Source organism: Maniola hyperantus, chromosome 13 (assembly GCF_902806685.2).
Source record: "Maniola hyperantus chromosome 13, iAphHyp1.2, whole genome shotgun sequence".
NCBI lineage: Eukaryota > Metazoa > Arthropoda > Insecta > Lepidoptera > Nymphalidae > Maniola > Maniola hyperantus.
The window spans coordinates 4,412,108-4,433,836 of NC_048548.1; the positions used below are offsets into that span (position 1 = coordinate 4,412,108).

The window sequence follows — 21,729 nt, forward strand, 5'->3', positions numbered from 1 at the left end:
TAGACGATGTGGATAACTTAAGAATTTTAGATTCACGTTTAACTGGCCATAAAAATTGAAATAACTATTTAAAAAAATTCGCCAAACACGTAGTTTGTTTGACAAACGCATCAAACACCTAAGCAGACATTCAAATCACGAATGTATATTCTTTTTATGTGAAAACAAGTAAATAACTCATGGGAAATACAACTGCCAGGGCCGTAAAATAAATTTAAAAAAAAAAATGATACAAGTCGTAGTCTCAGAATAAGGTCGAAGTCAGTCGAAGTGGAAGTGGTGGAAATAGTGTTCTGTGGTGGAAAGTGTCGTGTGGCATGATATTTTCAAATTTAATTAAAAAGTTTTAACATTGAATTAACTACACAATTGTGATGTCGGAACACGTACTCCCGGCCGAGGAGCCGGTGCGGTTCGTAGCTCCAATAATTCAGGATAACCCGACCGGATGGGGGCCCTGCGAAATGCCGGACCAATTCAGGGATATGCCTTACCAGCCTTTCAGTAAAGGCGATCGTTTGGGGAAGATTAGTGATTGGACTGTCGTGCAGGATAAGAAATATCAAAGTAAGGAAACCGTTCACTTTCCACTTTAGTTATCAAACGTAACTTGAACTTTGAGGTTATACTCGTAACTTAAACCTAATTGACACAGTATTAAGCTCTTGTCTTGAATTACTTACTTTATCGACAGTTTTTGCAATGTTTTAGACAAGTACGCGTCTCAATTCGGCGCTGGTTCGTCGTACGCGTACTTCCACGATGAGGACGAGAGTACTTTCCATCTGGTTGACACGACGCGTGTTCAGAAGCCGCCGTACCAGCGCGGAAGGGCCCGAGGACAGCGTGGCCGCGGTGCGAGAGGTGCCCGTACTCCTGGCGGCATGACTACTTTGAACAAGGTGCATCTATATATCGTCGGTTAAATGGAAAAATGACATTTCTCAAAATTTTCAGAAAGTAAGGTTATCATTAAAAAGAGTCTGTTATCAACATTATTTTTATATGGATAAAAGACACTTTATAAAATTACACGTTAAGCTCACTAGATGTCGCAAGTGTCATTTCGGTACTTTATGTTCATCTGCCATATTGGTTGTAGAATAACGTCACTCTGCCATTTGCAACCCAGCCACGGAACTGAGTACATGTGCGTTTTTATAGAAAATTGTCATTTTTCAAAAAAGTGTTTGGATACGATTGCAAAAGGTAAGAAAAATTTATAGAACAATGTATTTTTTTGAGAAATTACGTTTGTTCTTTAAAATTTAACTGTAATTGTGTTAGTAGCTTATATTGAGAAACGACATTTTTAGAAATGTGACTGCTTGTTGTGAAATGAAGTTATTGATACTCGACTTATTTGTAATTATGACATTTTTCTGTATAGTTTTTGTACATTTAGTATCATGAAGTTCATCAGAAAAATGTAACAATTTCAAATATGACTGTGAATGCTTAGAATGAATATTTATTGTATTGTGTTTTTAAAATAATGACGGTTATCTATTAAAATACATAGTACATTTTAACGTTAAAGTACAAAATTAGTTAAAATGATTGAATAAAAATATTTGATTAATTTTGATTTAACCTTTAGAATAAAAAGATGGGTTTAAAACTTCTTTGTTTTTTGTAGGATGAAGCGTGGTGAAAAAATGGTAAAAATGATTACGACGTCTAAAGAATTTTCTAAGGAGAATCCAGTAGAGTTTAATTCAGTTCAGTTAAAGTCAAATGAAGATCCACAAATATCTGTAATATCTTATGTGCCCGAATTCATAAAACCAGTTACTACAGAGCCCGAGCCAGTTTTTCAAGACCATACCTCAGCTACTGAGGATAAATATCCACCAAACGAAGTATCTACATCTAAATTATGTGAGATTATCGTCGTCGAACCACTGCAAAATAATTTGAATTGCACACGCACTCCTTTGATTAGTTTAAGTAGCAATGTTAAGGTACCGACTCCTATTAGCAACAATTCTTTTTTGGATTTACAAATTATTCCATACCTGCCAAATGATCAACCTGGGCCGAGTACAAATATTATGGAATCAGCTGATGTAAGTGATTCAAAATCAGAAGAAAGTACTAACGTTCTCTTTTCAGGCCAACCCAAGACTTCATGCAATATAATAATATCGGAATCAGATATTTCCTATGAGGACGATGACGATAGTTCCTTCAACTCCATTCCTGATAGTCAAAAGGACTTTTCGTCTGACGACGTAGATAATGACCCTGATTTTATACTACGCAAAGATCTTGCAATGTCATCGACATCTTCGGAAGATGAAATCGCTACAGTGAATGAAAACCTAGAAAATACAGTTGACGATGGAAACAAAAAAGCAAAGACTGGCCGAAAAAGAAAAGCTGTACCGGAAGAATGGAGCAAAAATAAAGCTAAATTATTAAGAAATTCTGGAAAAGCGTATACATCGACATCGAAGTCACAAAAACAAATGCAAGAAAGACAAATAAAACCAACATGCACTGAAAAATGTAAACTGAAATGTTATAACAAGATTAGTGAGGAAAAGCGGAAACTTATATTTATGAATTACTGGAAGATGGGAAATTTAGATAAGCAACGTCAATTTATTAATAAACATGTAACCGCAATAAAACCGAAGTATAGATATATTCGCGAAGGAAGTACAAGAAAAGATTATAACCATGCCTTCAATTTTGAAGTAGACAGAGAAATAATTCGGGTTTGTAAGACTTTTTTTAAAAATACTCTGGGTATATCCGACAGACCGATAAGAACAGTAATTTCAATGCAAAACTCTACAGTTGGAGGGTTTCTGAATGAGGACAAAAGAGGAAAGCATCGCAAACACAATAAGCTTGATGCTGCAATTATTGATGGGATCAAAGAACATATCAATTCTATACCTAGAATTGAAAGCCACTACTGTCGAGCTAGTACGAGTCGGGAATACATTGAAGGAGGTCTCTCTATTGCACAGCTACATAGGGACTATATTACAAAATGTCGATTGGAAAACGTTCCTCACGCTGATTATCAAATATATTACAATATATTTACCAAAGAATACAATATTTCCTTTTGGTCTCCGAAAAAAGACCAATGCGAGGATTGCGCTGCTTATAACAATGCAGAAGATAAAGAGCCGTTAAAAATCAAATATTACTCGCATTTAGAAGAAAAAGATTTAGTAAGAAAAGAAAAAGAGTTAGACAAAGAAAATGCCAATGAAAAATGTATAATTGCCGTCTATGATTTGCAAGCTGTAATGCCGTGCCCAAGAGGTGATGTATCCAATTTTTATTATATATCAAAACTTAATGTTCTCAACTTTACTATTTACGAACTCGGATCCAAAGACGTAAACTGCTATGTCTGGCACGAAGGTGAAGGGGCCAGAGGAGTCAATGAAATAGGATCCTGCGTTTTAAGTTATTTAAGAAATTTACAAGATAAAATCAAAGACGATTTTGATGTCATATTTTATAGTGACAACTGCTGTGGACAGCAAAAAAATAAATATATGATTGCAATGTATATCTACGCCGTAACTTATCTAGAAAATTTAAATTCTATAACCCACAAGTTTCTCATAAAGGGTCACTCACAAAATGAAGGAGATTCCGCGCATTCTGTGATTGAGCGTAACATTTCAAGGTCTTTGAAATCCTCACCTATTTACGTCCCGGAACAATACATAACATTGATCAGAACTGCCAAAAAAAAAGGAAATCCATACAAAGTCCATGAACTAAATCATGAGAGCTTCTTTGACATTAAGAAAATTGCAGACGGTGTCGGTTCAAATTTTTCAAGCAATGAAGACCGAGAAAAGTTAAAGATGGGAGATATTAAAGTTGTCAGAGTGGAAAAAAAGTTTAATGATCGATTCTATTACAAATGTTCGTATAAAGAAGATAGTTTCAAAACTGTCATGGTCAAAACTAGAGCTACCAAGAAAAAAACTAACTTGTGTTCCGAATTACAGCCGCTGTACTCAACAAAATTGGATGTATCTGACACTAAGAAAGCCGGTATACTTACACTAATAGATAAAAACATAATTCCCCGATTTTATAAAAACTTTTATCAAAGTCTTTAACCAAATAATCTCACATTGTTTTTCTTTTGTGTGATACGTTATTTACTAAATAGTTTTTTTTTGGATTTTGAAATCATCTCAAAAACCTATTTACAATATCTAGGTAGACTGAGTATGAAACTTTACATATATTTTGGAATATTTTAATTTTTTTTGAAGAGGCTCTATAACTTTTAAATAAGTAGATACTAATAATATTTTAGTTTTATAATTGATTGGTAGAATCAGTACAAAAATGCATACTAAAGCTAATAATAAAAAATTGATTTACATAAAGGAGAAAACGTTTTCAATATCTTATGAAACATATTTTACAGATTTTACAGTTTTATATTCTTATTCAAAACCCAAAATAAGCAGATTTAAGTTTAAGCTCATTGATCTCAATATTGTTGCCATTGATTTATCTAATAAGTAGGGATTACTCTTAAAATAGAGGTTTGTTTATGATTGTTATTGCATATAATTTTAAGTGGATTTGTAATTATTTGAATACCTCAATTTATAAAAACCATATACTTAATAAAACCATATTTTTTCCATTATTGTGTTACATTTTTACAAAATTCATTCCGCAAAATGTTTTTAATTATGTAGAAAAATGACATTTCTTGCTAGAAATACCTCTTTTTTAGTAAATTAGTTAAAATAACCACACCATCTTTATTTTCATGTAAATACCTTTAAAATGATATATAACACTTACACATAAATATAAAACTCAAAAGGAAAAATTAGTATTAATTGAAGTGAAAACTTTAAATGCTTGTATTGTAAAATTTGTTCTTTTTGAATAACGTCACTTTTCTATTTAACCGACGATATGTAAAAGGAAAAGTTGACTGACTGACTGATCATACAGCTTTAAACTGCTGGGTCTGGAAACTTAAGATTTTGTATGTAGGTTTTCTCTATTATGTAGACTTACTCTAAGGCTGAGATCTATAGAGTGCACTTTGACTTTGCTCAGACTTAAGATTGAGTTAAAACGAGACAGATATTGTCTCATTTTAACTCCGTCTTAAGTTTAAGCAAAGTCAGAGTGCGCTCTATTGTTTTCACCCTAAGACAGATCTATACAGCGAACTTTGACTTTGTTCAGACTTAAGATACTATGAAAACAAGACAGGGTTATATCGCTGACATAAGTCTGCTCGTTTTTACTAAAACTTAAGTCTGAGCAATGTTAAATTATGCTCTATAGATATCAGCCTTAAATGGGATATTTGAACCAAGCTCTGGTGGATCAGCTAGTGTATTATAATAAAACTGCCTTACAACTAGAGATCTGTGAGATAGATGTGTGTGAACTGGGAATACTGGTGAATATGATTTACATCCATATTGTTTTTGAGAATGCTACACACATCAGTTATATAAATGTTAGTTTGTTAGTCTGGAATGGCTCCCATAATCTGGATTCTGGATGAAAGCATCCTCTAACTTTTTCCTCTTCTGCCTGTCTTGGGCAGCTAATGTTACAGTATGTCTAATACCTACATAATGTATATTGTTATTATTATTATTTTAATAGACTAAGCAGCTTTCGCTGATGCATCTATATCAGAAGTGCTTTGAGTTTTCCAAATGTTTGTCTAATCTATTTTTGAACTGGTTAACAGAACTTGACATAACCACATCCTTAGGCAATTTATTCCATATGTGAACTCTGTTGATCAGAAAGTGTTTTAATGTATTCTTTTCTATGTATTCTATTCTTCTATTTCATCTATTTCATCTATTCTTTTTCTTTTTCCTTAGCAACGTGACCGTAAGCTTGGCAAGAGATGGGGCCAAAGAGGTGCTCCTATGAAGATCCGTGATGCTTCAGTCACTGTTAGACCAACTTGGGTCACCATTGAAGATATGGACTTCCCCCGTCTGGCTAAACTATCATTACCAGGAATTAAAGAAGGTTTGCATCATCTTTAAAACAACAAACTCAACTAAGGGGATAAACTAGGGGTTTGAAATTCGTGCAGTCCATAGGGATGAAGTCGTGGGCATAGGTTAGTTTAATATACAATGGAAACAATATAATTAATAAGCAATGCTCTGTTTATCATCCAAGTGCTGATATTTCTTTCTTTTTTGAGTCTCTACACTCTACAGGTCCTGGAATTCCCTGTATCAATCACTTCAACTGTCTCCAATTAATTGTGATTACTACAGAGTGCTGAGTGTGAAAATGTTGCTACTAGATGGCATTAACAGTCGCTTCAGTACTGAGTAAACATTCATATCATAAATTTCGTCACTGGCAGCAAGCAAACCGCGGCCTAGCGGCGCTTTGTCGGGCGGTAGGTTCGAATCCTGCCAGTTCCGCAATTTTTGATATGTATTTAAAATTATTTAGAAATTTTCTTGAAGGTAAAAACACTATTAGCACCAATGAGGTTATCCTAAAATTTTTATTTCTTTTTTGCAGGGGAGGATATTGCGTGCTGTGGTACTTTGGAGTACTACGATAAGGGCTATGACAGGGTGAATGTGAAACATGAGAAGCCACTTCAACGCATTGACCGCATCTTCCATACAGTAAGAGTCACATTATATTAACCTCACTCCCAAGATCCCAAGGTGCTTGGCTGGCAGCTTTACACTGGAAAATGCAAGATTGAAATCTTTTTAGGGTTCACTACCTCAAAAGGAAAAAGAAACATAGGATCACTTTGTTGTTAGTCTATTTGTTGTGCCTCTTCGGGGGAATCGAAAGCTATAGGGTACTTCCTGTTGACCTAGATCTAGAATGATGTTTCGCAGATAGCAATGTCTTATAGCACAAGTAAAGAAAAGATCCAAAAACCGTGAATTTGTGGTTACATCACAAAAACAATTTTAGTGTATGAGAATAATTATTTTACTAAATCACATCATAGATGGCGCTGTCCGTTATTAGCTTGCAGTGTTGTACAGCTGTTGATGCAATAAATTATTACTGCCTGGTTTGAGATTTCTTTTTTACAATGGTATGCAACCCTTCACGTGAGAGTCTGGCTCATTTCTTTAAGTCTTTTTATCTACATTTTAAAGCAATTCCAAAATAAAAGTATCACTTCACTACCAGTCCCTTAGATTGTTAAAAAATACTTATAGAATAGAATAGAATAGAATGTTTTTTTATTCATGTAAACTTTTTACAAGTGTTTATGAATAGTCAGGTAGTTTTAATTTACCACTGGTTCGGAATGCCGTTCCTACCGAAAAGAACCAGAAAGAAACTCGGCGGTTGCTCTTTTTAATTTTTAAATTACAATGTTATTATACCGTACTATACAAGCCATTGCAGCCCCGTGCATTGCTGGAGCGAGTCAAATCCAAGCTTTTTTATCGTTTACATAGTCTGCGAGAATTAGTCATTAAACATAGTCATAGAAAACTTTGTCATCGGCTGTGACAGAGTAAAGGCCGAGGTCTAGGTGGATTAAAAATAAAAGGGCACCAATATCTAGAGGGATGCAGGTTAGAGCCAATAGGCTATTACTGAAAGGTGGTTTTTGGTTCCAGGTCACAACCACAGATGACCCAGTAATCCGTCGCCTGAGTAAGACGACAGGCACTGTGTATGCCACTGATGCCATTCTGGCCACCATCATGTGCTGCACCCGTTCCAACTACTCTTGGGACATTGTCATTGAGAAGATTGGTAAGTTTCATACTTGATTTTATGGCAACTGTGAAGTTCCAAATGCTAATAGTAAGCCACAGATTTTTCCCTTTCTTTCATATTTTCTTTTATATGTATTGAAAAGGTTTAATAGCAAATTAGCAAAATATATTCTTAATCAAAGTTGTGAAGAATGCAGAAGAAATGAAATCTTACCTGATAAGGTTGGGTGTCTGGACACATGTACATAGTAATCTAAATATATAAAAATTAAAGGTGACTGACTGACTGACTGATCTATCAATGTATAGCTTAAACTATTGGAGGGATCGGGCTGAAATTTGATATGCAGATATCTATTATAACGTAGGCATCTGCTAAGAAAGGATTTTTGAAAATTCAACCCCTAAGGGGGTGAAATAGGGGTTTGAAATTTTGGTAGTCCACGCGGACGAAGTCGCGAGCATAAGCTAGTTTGACTATATGCAGCTTCTTTGCTACGCTGTTAATTGTACAGGTTAAATGTACATGGTAGTACTACCACCCTGTGAAAATTCTATGTGTAATGTTGTGTTATTAGGTGACAAGCTGTTTCTGGACAAGCGTGACAACACGGAGTTCGACTTGCTGACCGTGAACGAGACGTCCGTGGAGCCGCCCGCGGATGATGGCAACTCCATCAACTCGCCGCGCAACCTCGCGCTGGAAGCCACCTTCATCAACCACAACTTCAGCCAGCAGGTGTGTACAACTTGAACGAATGAGCAAGGGTTGGGCTGACTTCTTGACCTTGAAGTCTGGAGCAGTGGTTTATTTGAATAATAAACTTTTGTACTCATTGTATTGATTTATTGATTGATTGATTATTGTATGTTCATTAGATCGAATATTTTTGTATGTTTGCTTTTTCCAGGTGCTGAGAACTGGCCCCAATGAGCCAAAGTACAAGTTCCCAGAGCCGAATCCGTTTGTTTCTGAGGAAGAAGGGGAAGTGGCCTCGGTGGGCTACCGGTATCGCAAGTGGAACCTTAACAATGGGGTGGTGAGTATGAGCTATTGGGTATTTTACCCCTTTTTTGAAAAGTGTCGTAACTGATCCTAAAGTGATAATAAACTACCAAAAATTTACAAAAATCTTATTAGATCGATAAGCGCAATAAAAATTTATTTAAATTTTGCATTTCAAATATCGCCGCGAAAACCCTACCCGCCATCCTTTTAGGTTAATGAGCTATCATGACGTCACACGGATTGGTAAACAACGGTGTTTTCTGAAATACATTGCTTTCATCAATGTGACGTCACCGTCGGAATTCATCAGGGCGTCCAACTTCGTGCGTTTAGAATATTTTGTAGAATAGATAAAAAAATGAAATCTGTAAAATTAATTATAAAATTTTGTAAACTGAAACTAATATTTTTCGATTGCTTATTGCTAAATACTATCTTGTTTGTACATTTTTAGATTTTTCTCGCCTGATGTAAAATAATAAAATAAACTTTCATCATGACAACTTTAGCCAGAACCAAACCAAATCAAAATACCAGACATTTTCTGAATCAAACCTTTATGCCTCAAACCAGGTTTGACGATCATTGAATTTGTGCCTCATAGTATTTTATTATGGACTGTCTTTTTTAATACATAATTTTACCAAAATTCTAAATAAAACCTGAATGGAGTTGAAATTCCCGCGCATTCTCAAAGCCCTCGCTAGGGCCGAAAGATGTTTAAACTTTGGATCCTTCGCGAATCATTTAGGGTTGAAAAAGCTCTGAAAATAAGATGACAAGGCTGATACAAACAATAATCTTATCCACTGTTTGTTTTTTCTAGGTTTTGGTGGCTCGATGCGAGCATGACGCCGTGCTGCAGGGTCCGCAGAACGAGACCCAGTTCCTGACGATCAAGGCGCTCAACGAGTGGGACTCCAAAGTCGCCAACGGCGTGGAGTGGCGGCAGAAGCTCGACACGCAGCGAGGCGCCGTGCTCGCCAACGAGCTGCGGAACAACTCCTGCAAGCTCGCCAAGTGGACTGTGCAGGTGTGGACATTTATTATACAGTACGCGGCAGAAAATCTTGTACATTGACCTTTGATTCTGCTTTGTGTACCTTCCCTTTAAAATATGGGCACAATTTATCTGTTGTGGCGCACTCTGATTACTCGATCAACGTGTTAGAGTACGTTACGAGTTACGACATGTTACTTCACTGTAATTTGCTTGCATTTTGACTAGCCATAATAAATTAATAATTCAAAGATCACGCACGATTCATCATCACGTTTTTAGGCTGTATTTTTTCTCTTTTGTGAACTTCTATTTCGTACTAACAAATTCTACCATCACATTATAATCCATAAACACTATAGAAAGCAGCATAAAATGCATCGTTTGTGTAATTTTTCAGGCCTTACTAGCGGGTTCGGACCAGATCAAGTTCGGCTACGTGTCCCGCACGCAAGTGCGCGACAACTCGCGCCACGTCATCCTCGGCACCCAGCAGTTCAAGCCGCACGAGTTCGCGGCACAGATCAACCTGTCCATGGACAACGCGTGGGGCATCCTGCGCTGCATCATCGACATCTGTATGAAGCAGAAGGACGGTGAGTCGCCGTCATGTCTAGCAGAGGCAGATTATCCCTAAGGCAAACTAGGCACGTGCCTAGGGGCGCGAGGTTACAAAGGGGCGCGCGCGATCATGTAGAGTTCCATTACGGCCTACTTGAATCCCCATTGAGAATTCGCTTTTTCTTTGTGTTGTGTTGTTAGGTTTTGAGCCTTGTTTTCCTCTTGTCCAGGTAAATATCTAATCATGAAGGACCCCAACAAGCCCCTGATCCGCCTGTACGACATTCCGGACAACACGTTTGAGTCGGACGGCTCGGAGGAGAGCGGCGACGAGCCGGTGGACACGCCCTTCGCGCCCCTCTACTCTTACGGGAACTCTAAAAGAGTTTAGATTTGAATATAGCCGAATAGTGAAAGGCATTTTAAAAGTTAAGAGGATCTTACCAGCTGGGTAGCCAGAAGGGTACAAAGTGTACGAAATTCGTACTTTTTGGGTCGTTAATGTTCGTACCTTTTTCAAAGAAACTTAATTAGGACGGTTCTGTCATTTGTAACTTTTTTTTACGCCTCATAAAATCGACAAGGCAAATCTTCATAGTTCAAAATTCAGTTTACTGATTTTTTTACATAAAACAGTGTTTCGTTCTTAGGATTTGCCATATATCATCTGGCAACGCCGCGCTGGGATTTAGATTTCTATTTCTTTGGATAAACAAAGATCGAGCGTATTGCTGTCTCTGTTTATCCAAAGATTTGCACAGAATTGCACAGAGGGATAGAGCGAGCATTCATTCATTTGATCTAAATGCTATAATAAGATACTCTTAACAATTAAATTAGCTTTTCAGTTATCAGCTGTATACAAATTACAAGAATAGTTATGGAGCCAGTGGCAGTTATTTTCAATGTACGATATCACCGTTAATTAAACATATTTCATACTAAAGAATTTCTGTTTGATTAAAAGTGTATAAAACCATTTAAACGGTACGGTTAAAATAAAAAAAACCCAAATAATTCAAATAATTGATGTAAAAGGCGCATTTCTTTAAACAAACAACACTGACAAAAATATACACTTTTACTTACATAGGTGTAAGCTACCTACATTAGGTACATTAGTTTTACTTACGAATTTTGCCACCAGCTCCTTAACTATAGCTCTTTATATACAACTTACAAGCCTAGCTTTTATGTAACCTAAGTAATAGGATGTATTATTTCATATTTTATTATTCGGTGAAATAAAAATCTTTTGGTCACATTACTTGTTTTATTTAAGCAAATCAAAAAAATAACAAATTGACAATTTATATACTGTTCAAAATGATAATTATCATTTCAACATTTAAATATTATATAAAATCAGTATTGATTTAGTAACATACAATATTTATTTACTTTAATTCTTAACACTAACATTATTAAACTCTGTACAGTACGCGGCCGAAAGTAATGTACATCGACATTTAGAATGGGACAGCAGATTTGTAGAGCGTTGTCCCTGTCACTGAGACCGACAAAACGTCATATAGGTATGAGTGACAGAGACAGCGCTCTACAATTCTAAAGGCCGATGTTCATTACTTTCTGCCACATACTGTAATTATTTGCATGCTTCAATAACTTCAATAGAAGGTGAAGTGAAGGTAACTTTATTCAAACAAGATAACCCCAATATGGTATTCTTATCAAGAAATGCAAACAAAATACTAACTTACTTATATGTGTATGTAAATTTAGCTATGGCAAGTTGTTCTTACACAGCCTTATCTGACAAGAGCTACTTTAGAAGTATAAATACATAATAATTATGTACTTATTAATTATTATGTTTAAATAAACAAAATACATAGGAGATCTAATTATAACATTGATTAATACAAATTCTACATAGTCATACAAACTGTTATTTTACCAAAAAGAATATGAACATTTTGTTTTTTGACTAGCTTTTACCTGCACCATAATCATGGTCTCAAACATTACCCATTATTTTATACAGTGTGTTTTTTTAATTGGGACAGTATGGCGAATTCCAAAACCACAGGAGATGATACAGGGAAGCTGTCTTAGGAAACTTTAGGTCTTTTTTAAACAGTTTTGGCATAGTCAATTTTTTGGTCAAGCGTGAGTTGTCAATAAACTTGACTACATTTTTTAAAATACCTACTGACCTTACTTACATTTGACCAAATTCTGCTGTCTCGATTTTTTTCTTTCTATTAAATTAAATGATCCTTAGTCCTAAGTCAATCGGTGTTAAAAAAAATTAGTGAATTTCATTGATGTTTATGGACAAAACTCACGCCTGACCAAAAAATTTACTGTGCCAAAATTGTTTTCACTAAAAAAGACCTAAAGGTTTTTAAGACAGTTTTCCTGTATTTCCTATAGTTTTGGATTTCCCCATACTGTCTCAGTTAAAAAAACCGGCCAAGTGCGAATCAGACTCGCGCACTGAGGGTTCCGTGGTACAATCGTATTTTATCGACATTTTGCAATGATAAATCAAAAACTACTTACTAGATCTCGTTCAAACCAATTTTCGGAGGAAGTTTGCATGGTACCTAATATACATCATATATATTTTTTTAGTTTTATCACTCTCTTATTTTAGTTGCAAGGGGAGGTGGGGGACACACACACATTTTACTACTTTGGAAGTGTCTTTCGCGCAAATTATTCAGTTTAGAAAAAAATGTTATTAGAAACCTAATATATCATTTCATAGATACCCCCCCACACATATGGGTTTGATGAATAAATTTTTTGAGTTTCAGTTCTAAGTATGGGGAACCCTAAAACTTATTGTTTTTTTTTCTATTTGTGTGTGTAAAAATCTTAATGCGGTTCACAGAATACATCTACTTACCAAGTTTCAACAGTATAACTCTTATAGTTTCGAGTATTTCTTATAGTTATTATATATTATCTTATAGTTTTTAGTGGCTGTGACACAGACAGACATGACGAATCTATAAGGGTTCCGTTTTTTGCCAACCGGCTATGGAACCCTAAAAACACTGTATACCTTGAACACACCTTTTAAGAAATATCATTACTATTATGATTCCATTTTCACGCTTTATTTTCAGATTTATTCAGTCTCTCCACTTCATCGATATCAATTTGCATGTTATCCTGAACTTCCTCCAAACTCTTGCCCTTAGTCTCAGGCACGAAAAAGTATATAAAGAAAATTCCAACATAAGCTATACTTGCGAACGACCAGAAAACTGTATAATGTCCCAACCCATCTTTGATGCCTTGGTAAGACTTTGTGACGAAGAAGTTTAGTATACAAGCCATCATTGTAGCTGCACTAGAGGCCATCGCTTTAACGTTGATTGGAAACAGTTCTGCTTGCATTATATAAGGCAAGTTCCCTATGCCCGTTGCATACAGAATGTTGAAACTAAGTACACCAATAAGAGGCAGTAAAGATATGGAAGACAAGGTTTCAGGACTGACTTGTACAGAGTCTTGCAAGAAAAAGTACAATCCTATTATGGTTAGAGCGACAGCGACGCCGAAGCTAGATGTGAACATGAGGACTCTGCGGCCGAAATAACCAGCCAGGAATGTTGCCCCGATACCTGAAAATATCAAAAAGTTATCATATTCTTTCTGGTCGGGTCCAAAATAATAGTAAGATTCTAAAAATTTATGTTTAGGTGCAATCGTTCACACTGCACACATAGTTCAAAAGTCGGCAAGCGCATGAGTGTAAAAAGGCACTAAGTGTCTTGGTCCAGACAAATGTACTACACTATTAATAATAATTGGGATGATGACTATGTCAAAAATAAATTATTTCTTAGGAACTATTAAATAGAGGGTCTTCAATAATTCGTAAAATCCACCTCCGCTGTTAGTTTTAAGTTTGCTAACCATTTTAAATTATCGATTAAACTATAAAAAGTACGTCAAACGTTTATGACGTCACATCTGTTTTATTATATTTGACTAACCAATAACATCCATACTAATATTATAAATGCGAAAGTGTGTCTGTCTGTCTGCTAGCTTTTCACGGTCCATCCGTTCAACCGATTTCAATGAAATTTGGTAGAGAGTTAGCTTGCATCCCGGGGAAGGACACAGGCTCCTTTTTATCCCGGAAAATCAAAGAATCCCTATGCATTTGTCGCAAAATTTTAAAGTTGCAACACACCACAACACAATAGTGTTGACTCACTTGAAAAGTGGGAACCTTGACACTAGACAAGTAGTTATTACCTGCGCCAAGCTGTACAAATCCGTACACAATACTCGCAAAGGGCCCCGATATGGAACTACTTTGTCTGAATATGATTTCCAAGTAAGACTGGATGGCCAAACTGCCGGTCATGTATTGCAATACTTTGAGACCTGTAAAAAATGAAAATTTCAATTTTATTTACGTATTTTTACTTTACTTTACTTTAGGTCTAAAGAGATTTAATGAAGAAGAATTTAAGATTTTTCGAAATAAATGAAATTACTGATTGTAACAAAACAGTAGTTCCTGTACTTCTCATTTGGTACTTGGCATAAAACATGATAATGATTTTTTAAATATATATTTTTTTCATGCTTATAATAAACTTAACTCACCTGATATTATATAGATAGCCTTCCTATATTTCATATTGGTTATTAACTCTTTAAAAGTAGTTTTATTCTCCATACTTTCTTGAACGTGCAAACGCATAGTCTCTAATTGTTCGTCTACCCACTAAAATGTATTAACATATCATTAAAAAAAAGTATCCATTAAGAAACAAAATAAGACTTACTTGTTTGTTACATTATTAAAATCTAATTTTTGAATTATTTTCACTTTAGTAAAAATAAAAATAAAACTGTTTGACCAATTTTAAGATTTTTTTAAATAAAAAAGCTTTTTACAGTCGTTAATATAATATCATACCACTTCATCCCTGGTTCCTTTTATAGTCATAAACGCCTTCTTAGCCGCGGCCAATCTGCCGTAAGTCAAGTGGTAGTAAGGGGATTCTGGCACCCATAGACATATAACAGCGTAGAACACAGAGATAAAAAGCACTATAGAATTCAACGCTGTGTAACAGACAAAGGGGCCTATGCTGTATACAGCAAGACTTCCCAAATTGTTCATTACTTGCACTAGCATACCTAGTGCACCTCTGATCTCTTTGTCAGCTATCTCGGTTAGATATATCATTGTGACCTGAAAAATAAACGTCTTTATGTCTTAGTACTAAAATGGTGGATTCTTTAGCATCGTGAAAATTATAATTAATTGTAGAATATAGGTCCTAAGTCCTGAACAATCTGCTGCTCGTTTATCACATTTTTTTATGGCAAAAAAGTATTCATTGATGAATGTTAAGATATGTAAGTTACTCTGGGCGAAATAAATAGTTATTGTTAGTTACGGTAGGTATCTAAAGCTAAATAAAAAAATTATATTATTATACTTGGAGCACTTTTCAAAAATATATACTTACAACAGCTGTGATCCCATTTGCTATTCCTATAAGGATCCTGGCAACGTACAAAAGCTCCGGAATTTTTGTGAACAAAATAATGCCCTACAAACCAAATTGAATGCAAATAAGATAGGTGCTTACGTATACTACAAAGCGCATAATTTTACAAAAGCATGTGCAAAGTTCTGTTATCTGGTATGTCTCTACCTAATATCAACTATTAATGCTAATAAATTTGGTGTCAGGTAAAAAGACTTATGGCCGACAGTGCAACGGATATGTCTGTGCATTAATACTGTGTTTTCCAACTACGCGGGAAACGAAAAGTTGACTGATGAACCAATTGCATGGTGGTACAAACAACCCCCACTCTCGGAAGCGTAGGTATCACCACTGCGGAGGTTCAACGTCTAAGTTATTTTTTCCAGACACAAATAGTAGGTACCTACTGTGGGAGATTTGTGACTGCAGATTAGCATAATCATTTCTTTCATTTAAAGTGATAGGTATTTGGGTGCACTGTATCTGCTGGATATAATATAATGCTGGATCAGCATCCAGCATTACTAAGTAAAAGAAAAGCTATTAGGCAAAAGATGTAGTATACTTAATCATTTAATATCTTATAAGTAGCAGGCCATGGCTATGCAGGTAGAGTCTGACTAGCGAAAAAAGAGACTGTAAAAGCGTGGCAAATTTAAAAAATACTTATCAAAATAGCAGCCCCAAAATAAGTAGGTATAACAGACCTGTAATAACCTAATTTGATGCTTTAGAATTACAAATTTTTATTTCTGATATTCATATTTTTGAAATTTGCCGCGCTTTTCCAGTCTCTTCTTTCGTTAGCCAGACTAATATTGCAAAACGTACCGCACCTAAAAATCCCGGCACGGCCGCACTAAAGATGGTTGCTCGGCGCCCTGCTCGCTCACTCAGCACTTTGCCAAGGTAACATCCCGGAAACGCGCCCAGTGCTGCTAAGGATACCACCCAGGAACTCTGCGCCTGAGCATTCGAATCTCATAAGTCTTAGATATATGGAGCCCCTATATAGGAGGGGACTAAACTCACTGCCCATATTATGTTATGTGTTTGTTGGTTTGTCCTTCAATCACGTCGCAACTAGGCAACGGATCGACGTGACTTTTTGTATCGATAGTTAATGACATGGAGAGTGACATATTTAGCTACTTTTTATCCTGGAAAGTCAAAGAGTTCCCACGTGATTTTTAAAAACCTAAATCATCGTGGACATCAGCTAGTACCTACTATTATATTTTTTCACGTTTTATAACAATAAATTACTATCTTTAGTGGCCTAATACAAATAAATGGTGGTATTTACTAATAACTACGTTCAACTCGGGACCAGCGTCGGCCAATTTCTTATCCAATCAAGGCTGTATACAAGGCCGGCAAGCGCATGAGGCGCTTGCCGGCCTTGTAGAAAGGCTCTAAGTACCTTTGTCTTGACCAAACTAACGCACTTAGTGCCTTTTTACATTCATACACTTGCCGAAATTGGCCGAAGTTTGATCTGAGTGTGGACGTTTCATTAAAATGTACTATTTTATCAAAATAAGACCTGCTATCAAACGATATAAGTAGGAATTAAGTTATTATTAATACAACAGTCTGTAGTCAGTACTAGGACACTGTAAGTCTATTGTTTTGATCAAATGTAGGTATCGGTAGGTAGTCAGTGACCTTTGATGATGATGACTGTACCAACCTATATTCGCTCACTTATAGTATACTATACTCACACGTAAGCTAATCTCTGTACCAAACGTCAAAATCAGTCAAATGGATTGGCCGTGAAAAGCTAGCAGACAGACAGACAGATTAAACAAACTTTCACATTTAAATAAATGAAAATATTTTTATTCAATTAAACTTTTACAAGTACCTACTTTTGAATCGTCAAATGCATCTACCACTGATTCGGAATGCCTTTCCTACCGAGAAGAACCGTCAAGAAACTCGGCGGTTGCTCTTTTCAATTTAGGTATAATATTACCTAGGTACCTATTATGGAAGTATGGATAGGTACTTGCCTAAAGCTTTTACAATCGGCGGCGTAAAAACTATTCAATTCAACATTTAATTTAATTTTTGTATTTTTTCTTCACTTAGGATTTTTACATGTTACCTACTTCTTGTATCGTCTTTCTTTCTATTTCCGTACTCTTCTGTAAAATACATACGTATTTAGACAACAGCTAATAAGTAGGTAGGTAGGCACATACTTAGCTTACTAAATAGATAGGTACCTAATTAGAATTATATATGTACTTACATCGCTTATGTTTATATTTGCTTCACCATTCTTAAACTTTGGAATAGCCGGTGAAGGCCACGATATCGCTGCACCAGTAAATGTAAATGCAAAAGAAACTGCCAAAAAACGAAAATATATTTTTTTAACTTAATATAGTAACATTTCAAATTTTCCCGCCAAAACTTACCGCATAGTCCAGCCAAATATTGCACTTTTCTATTAGTCTTCGTCATAATGGCAATCTTTATTAGAGGCTACTTATTAGTTATTTTTAAAATATCCCAATTTCAAACGGGCCAGGCTCAGTCTAAGTAAAAAATATTTACAACATACCCACCTTCAAAAATAAATAATACTTGAACAGTAAATAAAATACCATCTATGCATCTAATCACCAAAACGCGTTACTAACGACCACAGATCACTATATACTAGTTAGCCACTAGTATAAGTACTAAGTAGTAATATAATAATAATATTTATAGGTATGCTATCGCATAAACGTACCCATAGCACGACGAGACTGATTATAATAAATTTTCTTTGACTGCAAATAGGTACAAAGGTCAATGACATGTTCAGACATTTCAATTACTTCAGTAATCTGTGGCGTAATAAGCGTGTTTTTCTCTTTACTCTATGGCACCTATTATATGCGCGGGCGCAATCATTAAATGTCATTCATAACCAGGCCGAGTTCATAACCGATTTCGATTGGTTATTTACTCAGTAGCCGGCAAGAAACATCGACCTTTAGAACGAGATTTCGGCTTTGTAAAGCGTTGTTTCTGTCACTCATACCTACCTATGTGACGTTTAGTCGCTCTCAACGACAGAGCGGCGGGTACATAGTGGGCTATTCCCGTTGAGTCACATGGGTTATTTACTTGGAGAAGAAAACAAGCACGTATTAAAAATAGCACAAAATTAGTGCCATCTAAACGCCTCCAGGGAAACTGCAGAAAGCGAGAAATTCAAAATGTACCGGAACAAAATAAAGCGAGAATAAATTAGATTATTTTTAAATACTAGTTGATGCCCGCGACTTCGTACGCGTGGATTTAGGTTTTTAAAAATCCCGTGGGAACTCATCAATTTTCCGGGATGAAAAGTAGCCTATGTCCTTCCCCCGGGATGCAACCTACCGCTGTACCAAATTTCATTAAAATCGGTTGAACGGTTTGGCCGTGAAAAGCTAGCAGACAGACAGACAGACACACTTTCGCATTTATAATATTAGTATGGATTATTTATTTAAAGGCTACCTGTCCACAAATGTAGAACCGGCAAACAATATATAAAATTATAAATTGCACAATATATGAAATTGTGTAATTTCACAGTATACCAATTATCCCAGCTTAGCTTTTATGGATGAATAGCCTTATTGTTTATATTAACTGAATTAATAAAAACATTAATTCTTTACCATTAGGTAATTATTTTTAAATTAGTACAGATCATCATCTTATACACAGAGGCTTCACTAATAATTTTATCATTTCTATCAGTTTTATAACAGTTGCGAAATGCCTTTTCATGTATAGCGATGCCGCCTTGGACGATTTAACCTATGGACTTGTAACGCGCCTAATATTACGAATAAAAATTTCTGTCACTTTTGGTGCGGGACGAGGAAACACTACATAGACAACTTGACACACTCACTCAACAAAGTTTTGTGTCATTATTAACACACACATATCTAAATCTTCAACACTACTACATTTTACGCACACTAATAAGTTATATACATCAACATACAAAGACATTACGAGTGTAAGACAGTCAAAGTGATTTGCGATGCTACCGTATCGATATTTTAAAATATTTCGATAGTTTTTCAGAAACAAAAGTAGAAGTAAGAATTTATTACTCATATTTAATTACTTAAAACCAGTGTTTGGTCAGCGTAGCGTATTCTTGCATACATTCACCTCACTTAATAGGTAATTATCCCAAAAACTAATAATGCAACGTAAAAATAAGAAAAATATTTATTTAAAAAATATGCACATACTTTTTTACTTATTTTATATCATTTTTAATCTTTTGTATTTTTTTATATAACGAAATTTTCATTTAAAATTTCGATAGTGAAAATGTGCTTATTAATGACTTATATTATTATATAATACAAAATAAACCTGACCGCGCAAAAGCCTACCAAACATAATTAGTAGGTATATCAATCAATAAAATGTTTTTTTCTTTCCAATCAATCATTTATTTATTGCACATTGGGTTTACATGGTAATTCCAATATGGTGTACTCTTTGTCCAAAAAAATTAAATGTAAGTTATTAAATATAACACGTATTGCCCTTACAAATTAGCAATGCAAAAATTTTCTCAATACCTGCCGCTTTTACCCCACAGCAAAATTCCATAAGACAGATATGATACTATGAAAATAAATTAGTAAACACACACGGTGGCCTCTTCTATTTTTAACACGTCATTATTTACCATTAGGTTAATGTTATGTACATTCTTGGCGATTTAATACATAAATTTTATACATTTCGCGCCTATCACTAAAATTGCGTTGCTTTAATTTTTTTTTAAATGTATTAAGTACGTGAAATCACAGAAATCGACCAGTTTTATTACAAGTATAGGTAGCGAAAAAATTGTGGTAATTAATAATAACTATTCTTTACTTGACTTGAAGACGGTAATTTAGTCGTTAATAATAAAGAAAATGTTTTCATCGATATCGATAATCGAACCGCAATCACTATCGTACTACTACGTAATTTCATGCTGTTCACGCGTATTCAAATTTTAACCTAATTTGTATATATCGAGGGTTGCAATTGTTTAGAAAAAACAAAATATAGTCTCGTGAGGAGTGTGACTCGCTTCTACCGAATTATTACGTACTCAATTACTGAATCGGTAAAGTTCTCGATTGTTATTTTATTATAATAATTTATGTAATTTAATTTATAGAAAGCGTTTATTACACCAAAAATACTTACTTATGAAATGAAATTCCATCTTTTTGTAAATTTGATGTGTTTGATTTGTTCTTGCACTCACTAACGGCACAAACAGGCATTTTTCACCCAGCGTGTAAGACGTCGTCACACATCGAAAACGATTCTGACAATGACAAAATCGATTCCGCAAACAGTGTTTATAAACGCAGTGGATTAAAAATCCATTACTATTGACAGAGGGGAATAATCATGCGAGGCGCGTCCTTAGGTTAAATCGTCCAAGGATGCCGCCGCTCGTAGGTACAGTGCGATAAGGCAAGGCTATCTTGGCGCGTGGCGAAAATCGGAACTAACTTTGCCGTCAAGTGTCCCCTTTGTTCTTGTTTGAATATTTCATAGAGTAGGTATTTAAAATTTTAAACCATTCTAAGCTATTGTTCTCCAACAACGCCCCCCTGTCAATGTCATTCAAGTGCCAAGAGAGCCTTGTCGCACTGTATAGGACATAGGTATTTAGGTAGGTACGCTGTCCTACCCAAATATGTAAAGGTTGAGACAAAATTGGGATTAAAATAATTTTGGGTTGTACTTTGTATCCTGTTTAGGATTAGGATATAAAAATAAATATGACAGACTCTTTATATAGACATACCGTAGTGGCACCAATAATCGACAAGGACCTATAATCGACACTTTTTTTCTTTAACCGTCGAAAATAAGGACAGACAACGAGTTTTTTAATTTGGCAACACTGAATCATAG

The 21,729-nt window shown here is 35.3% G+C and overlaps 2 protein-coding genes and 1 long non-coding RNA gene across 5 annotated transcripts; 2 read left to right on the forward strand and 1 right to left on the reverse strand.

Annotated features, from left to right (window-relative positions):
- Positions 1 to 271: 271 nt before the first annotated feature.
- Positions 272 to 11,546, forward strand: eIF3d1 (eukaryotic translation initiation factor 3 subunit d1). Its single transcript, XM_034974457.2, has 10 exons — positions 272 to 567; positions 712 to 902; positions 5,865 to 6,018; positions 6,532 to 6,641; positions 7,611 to 7,749; positions 8,291 to 8,451; positions 8,624 to 8,752; positions 9,548 to 9,754; positions 10,122 to 10,317; positions 10,513 to 11,546. Exons 1-10 carry the CDS (start codon positions 375 to 377, stop codon positions 10,671 to 10,673), a joined length of 1,641 nt encoding a protein of 546 aa, XP_034830348.1. The 5' UTR covers positions 272 to 374; the 3' UTR covers positions 10,674 to 11,546.
- On the forward strand, positions 914 to 4,645 carry LOC117987440 (uncharacterized). The gene is made up of 2 exons (XR_011237480.1): positions 914 to 1,209; positions 1,640 to 4,645. It is a non-coding gene; the product is annotated as an uncharacterized lncRNA (long non-coding RNA).
- A 763-nt stretch (positions 11,547 to 12,309) lies between the features above and the next one.
- On the reverse strand, positions 12,310 to 21,701 carry LOC117987700 (facilitated trehalose transporter Tret1-like). 3 transcript variants are annotated; one of them, XM_069502694.1, is made up of 8 exons: positions 18,530 to 21,701; positions 18,041 to 18,138; positions 16,612 to 16,746; positions 15,757 to 15,840; positions 15,198 to 15,476; positions 14,882 to 15,002; positions 14,525 to 14,656; positions 12,310 to 13,881 (listed from the first exon to the last, which is right to left on the reverse strand). In XM_069502694.1, the coding sequence occupies exons 1-8, from the start codon at positions 18,606 to 18,608 to the stop codon at positions 13,364 to 13,366; spliced, it is 1,446 nt and encodes a 481-aa protein (XP_069358795.1). In that variant the 5' UTR covers positions 18,609 to 21,701; the 3' UTR covers positions 12,310 to 13,363. The 3 variants fall into 3 exon arrangements, with proteins under 3 accessions (XP_069358795.1, XP_034830615.1, XP_069358796.1); XM_034974724.2 differs by having other exon boundaries at positions 18,210 to 21,701; XM_069502695.1 differs by lacking the exon at positions 15,757 to 15,840.
- Positions 21,702 to 21,729: the final 28 nt, after the last annotated feature.

Bases quoted from the DNA above. Each gene is read 5' to 3' on its own strand.
- eIF3d1 (XM_034974457.2), top strand. From the start codon at position 375: ATGTCGGAACACGTACTCCCGGCCGAGGAGCCGGTGCGGTTCGTAGCT. The intron at 6,019-6,531 runs GTTTGCATCATC...TCTTTTTTGCAG, and splicing joins ATTACCAGGAATTAAAGAAG to GGGAGGATATTGCGTGCTGT. The intron at 8,753-9,547 runs GTGAGTATGAGC...TGTTTTTTCTAG, and splicing joins GGAACCTTAACAATGGGGTG to GTTTTGGTGGCTCGATGCGA.
- LOC117987700 (XM_069502694.1), bottom strand. From the start codon at position 18,608: ATGTCTGAACATGTCATTGACCTTTGTACCTATTTGCAGTCAAAGAAA. The intron at 16,747-18,040 runs GTAAGTACATAT...TCGAATGCTCAG, and splicing joins CAAATATAAACATAAGCGAT to GCGCAGAGTTCCTGGGTGGT. The intron at 15,841-16,611 runs GTACGTTTTGCA...TTTGGTTTGTAG, and splicing joins TGCCGGGATTTTTAGGTGCG to GGCATTATTTTGTTCACAAA.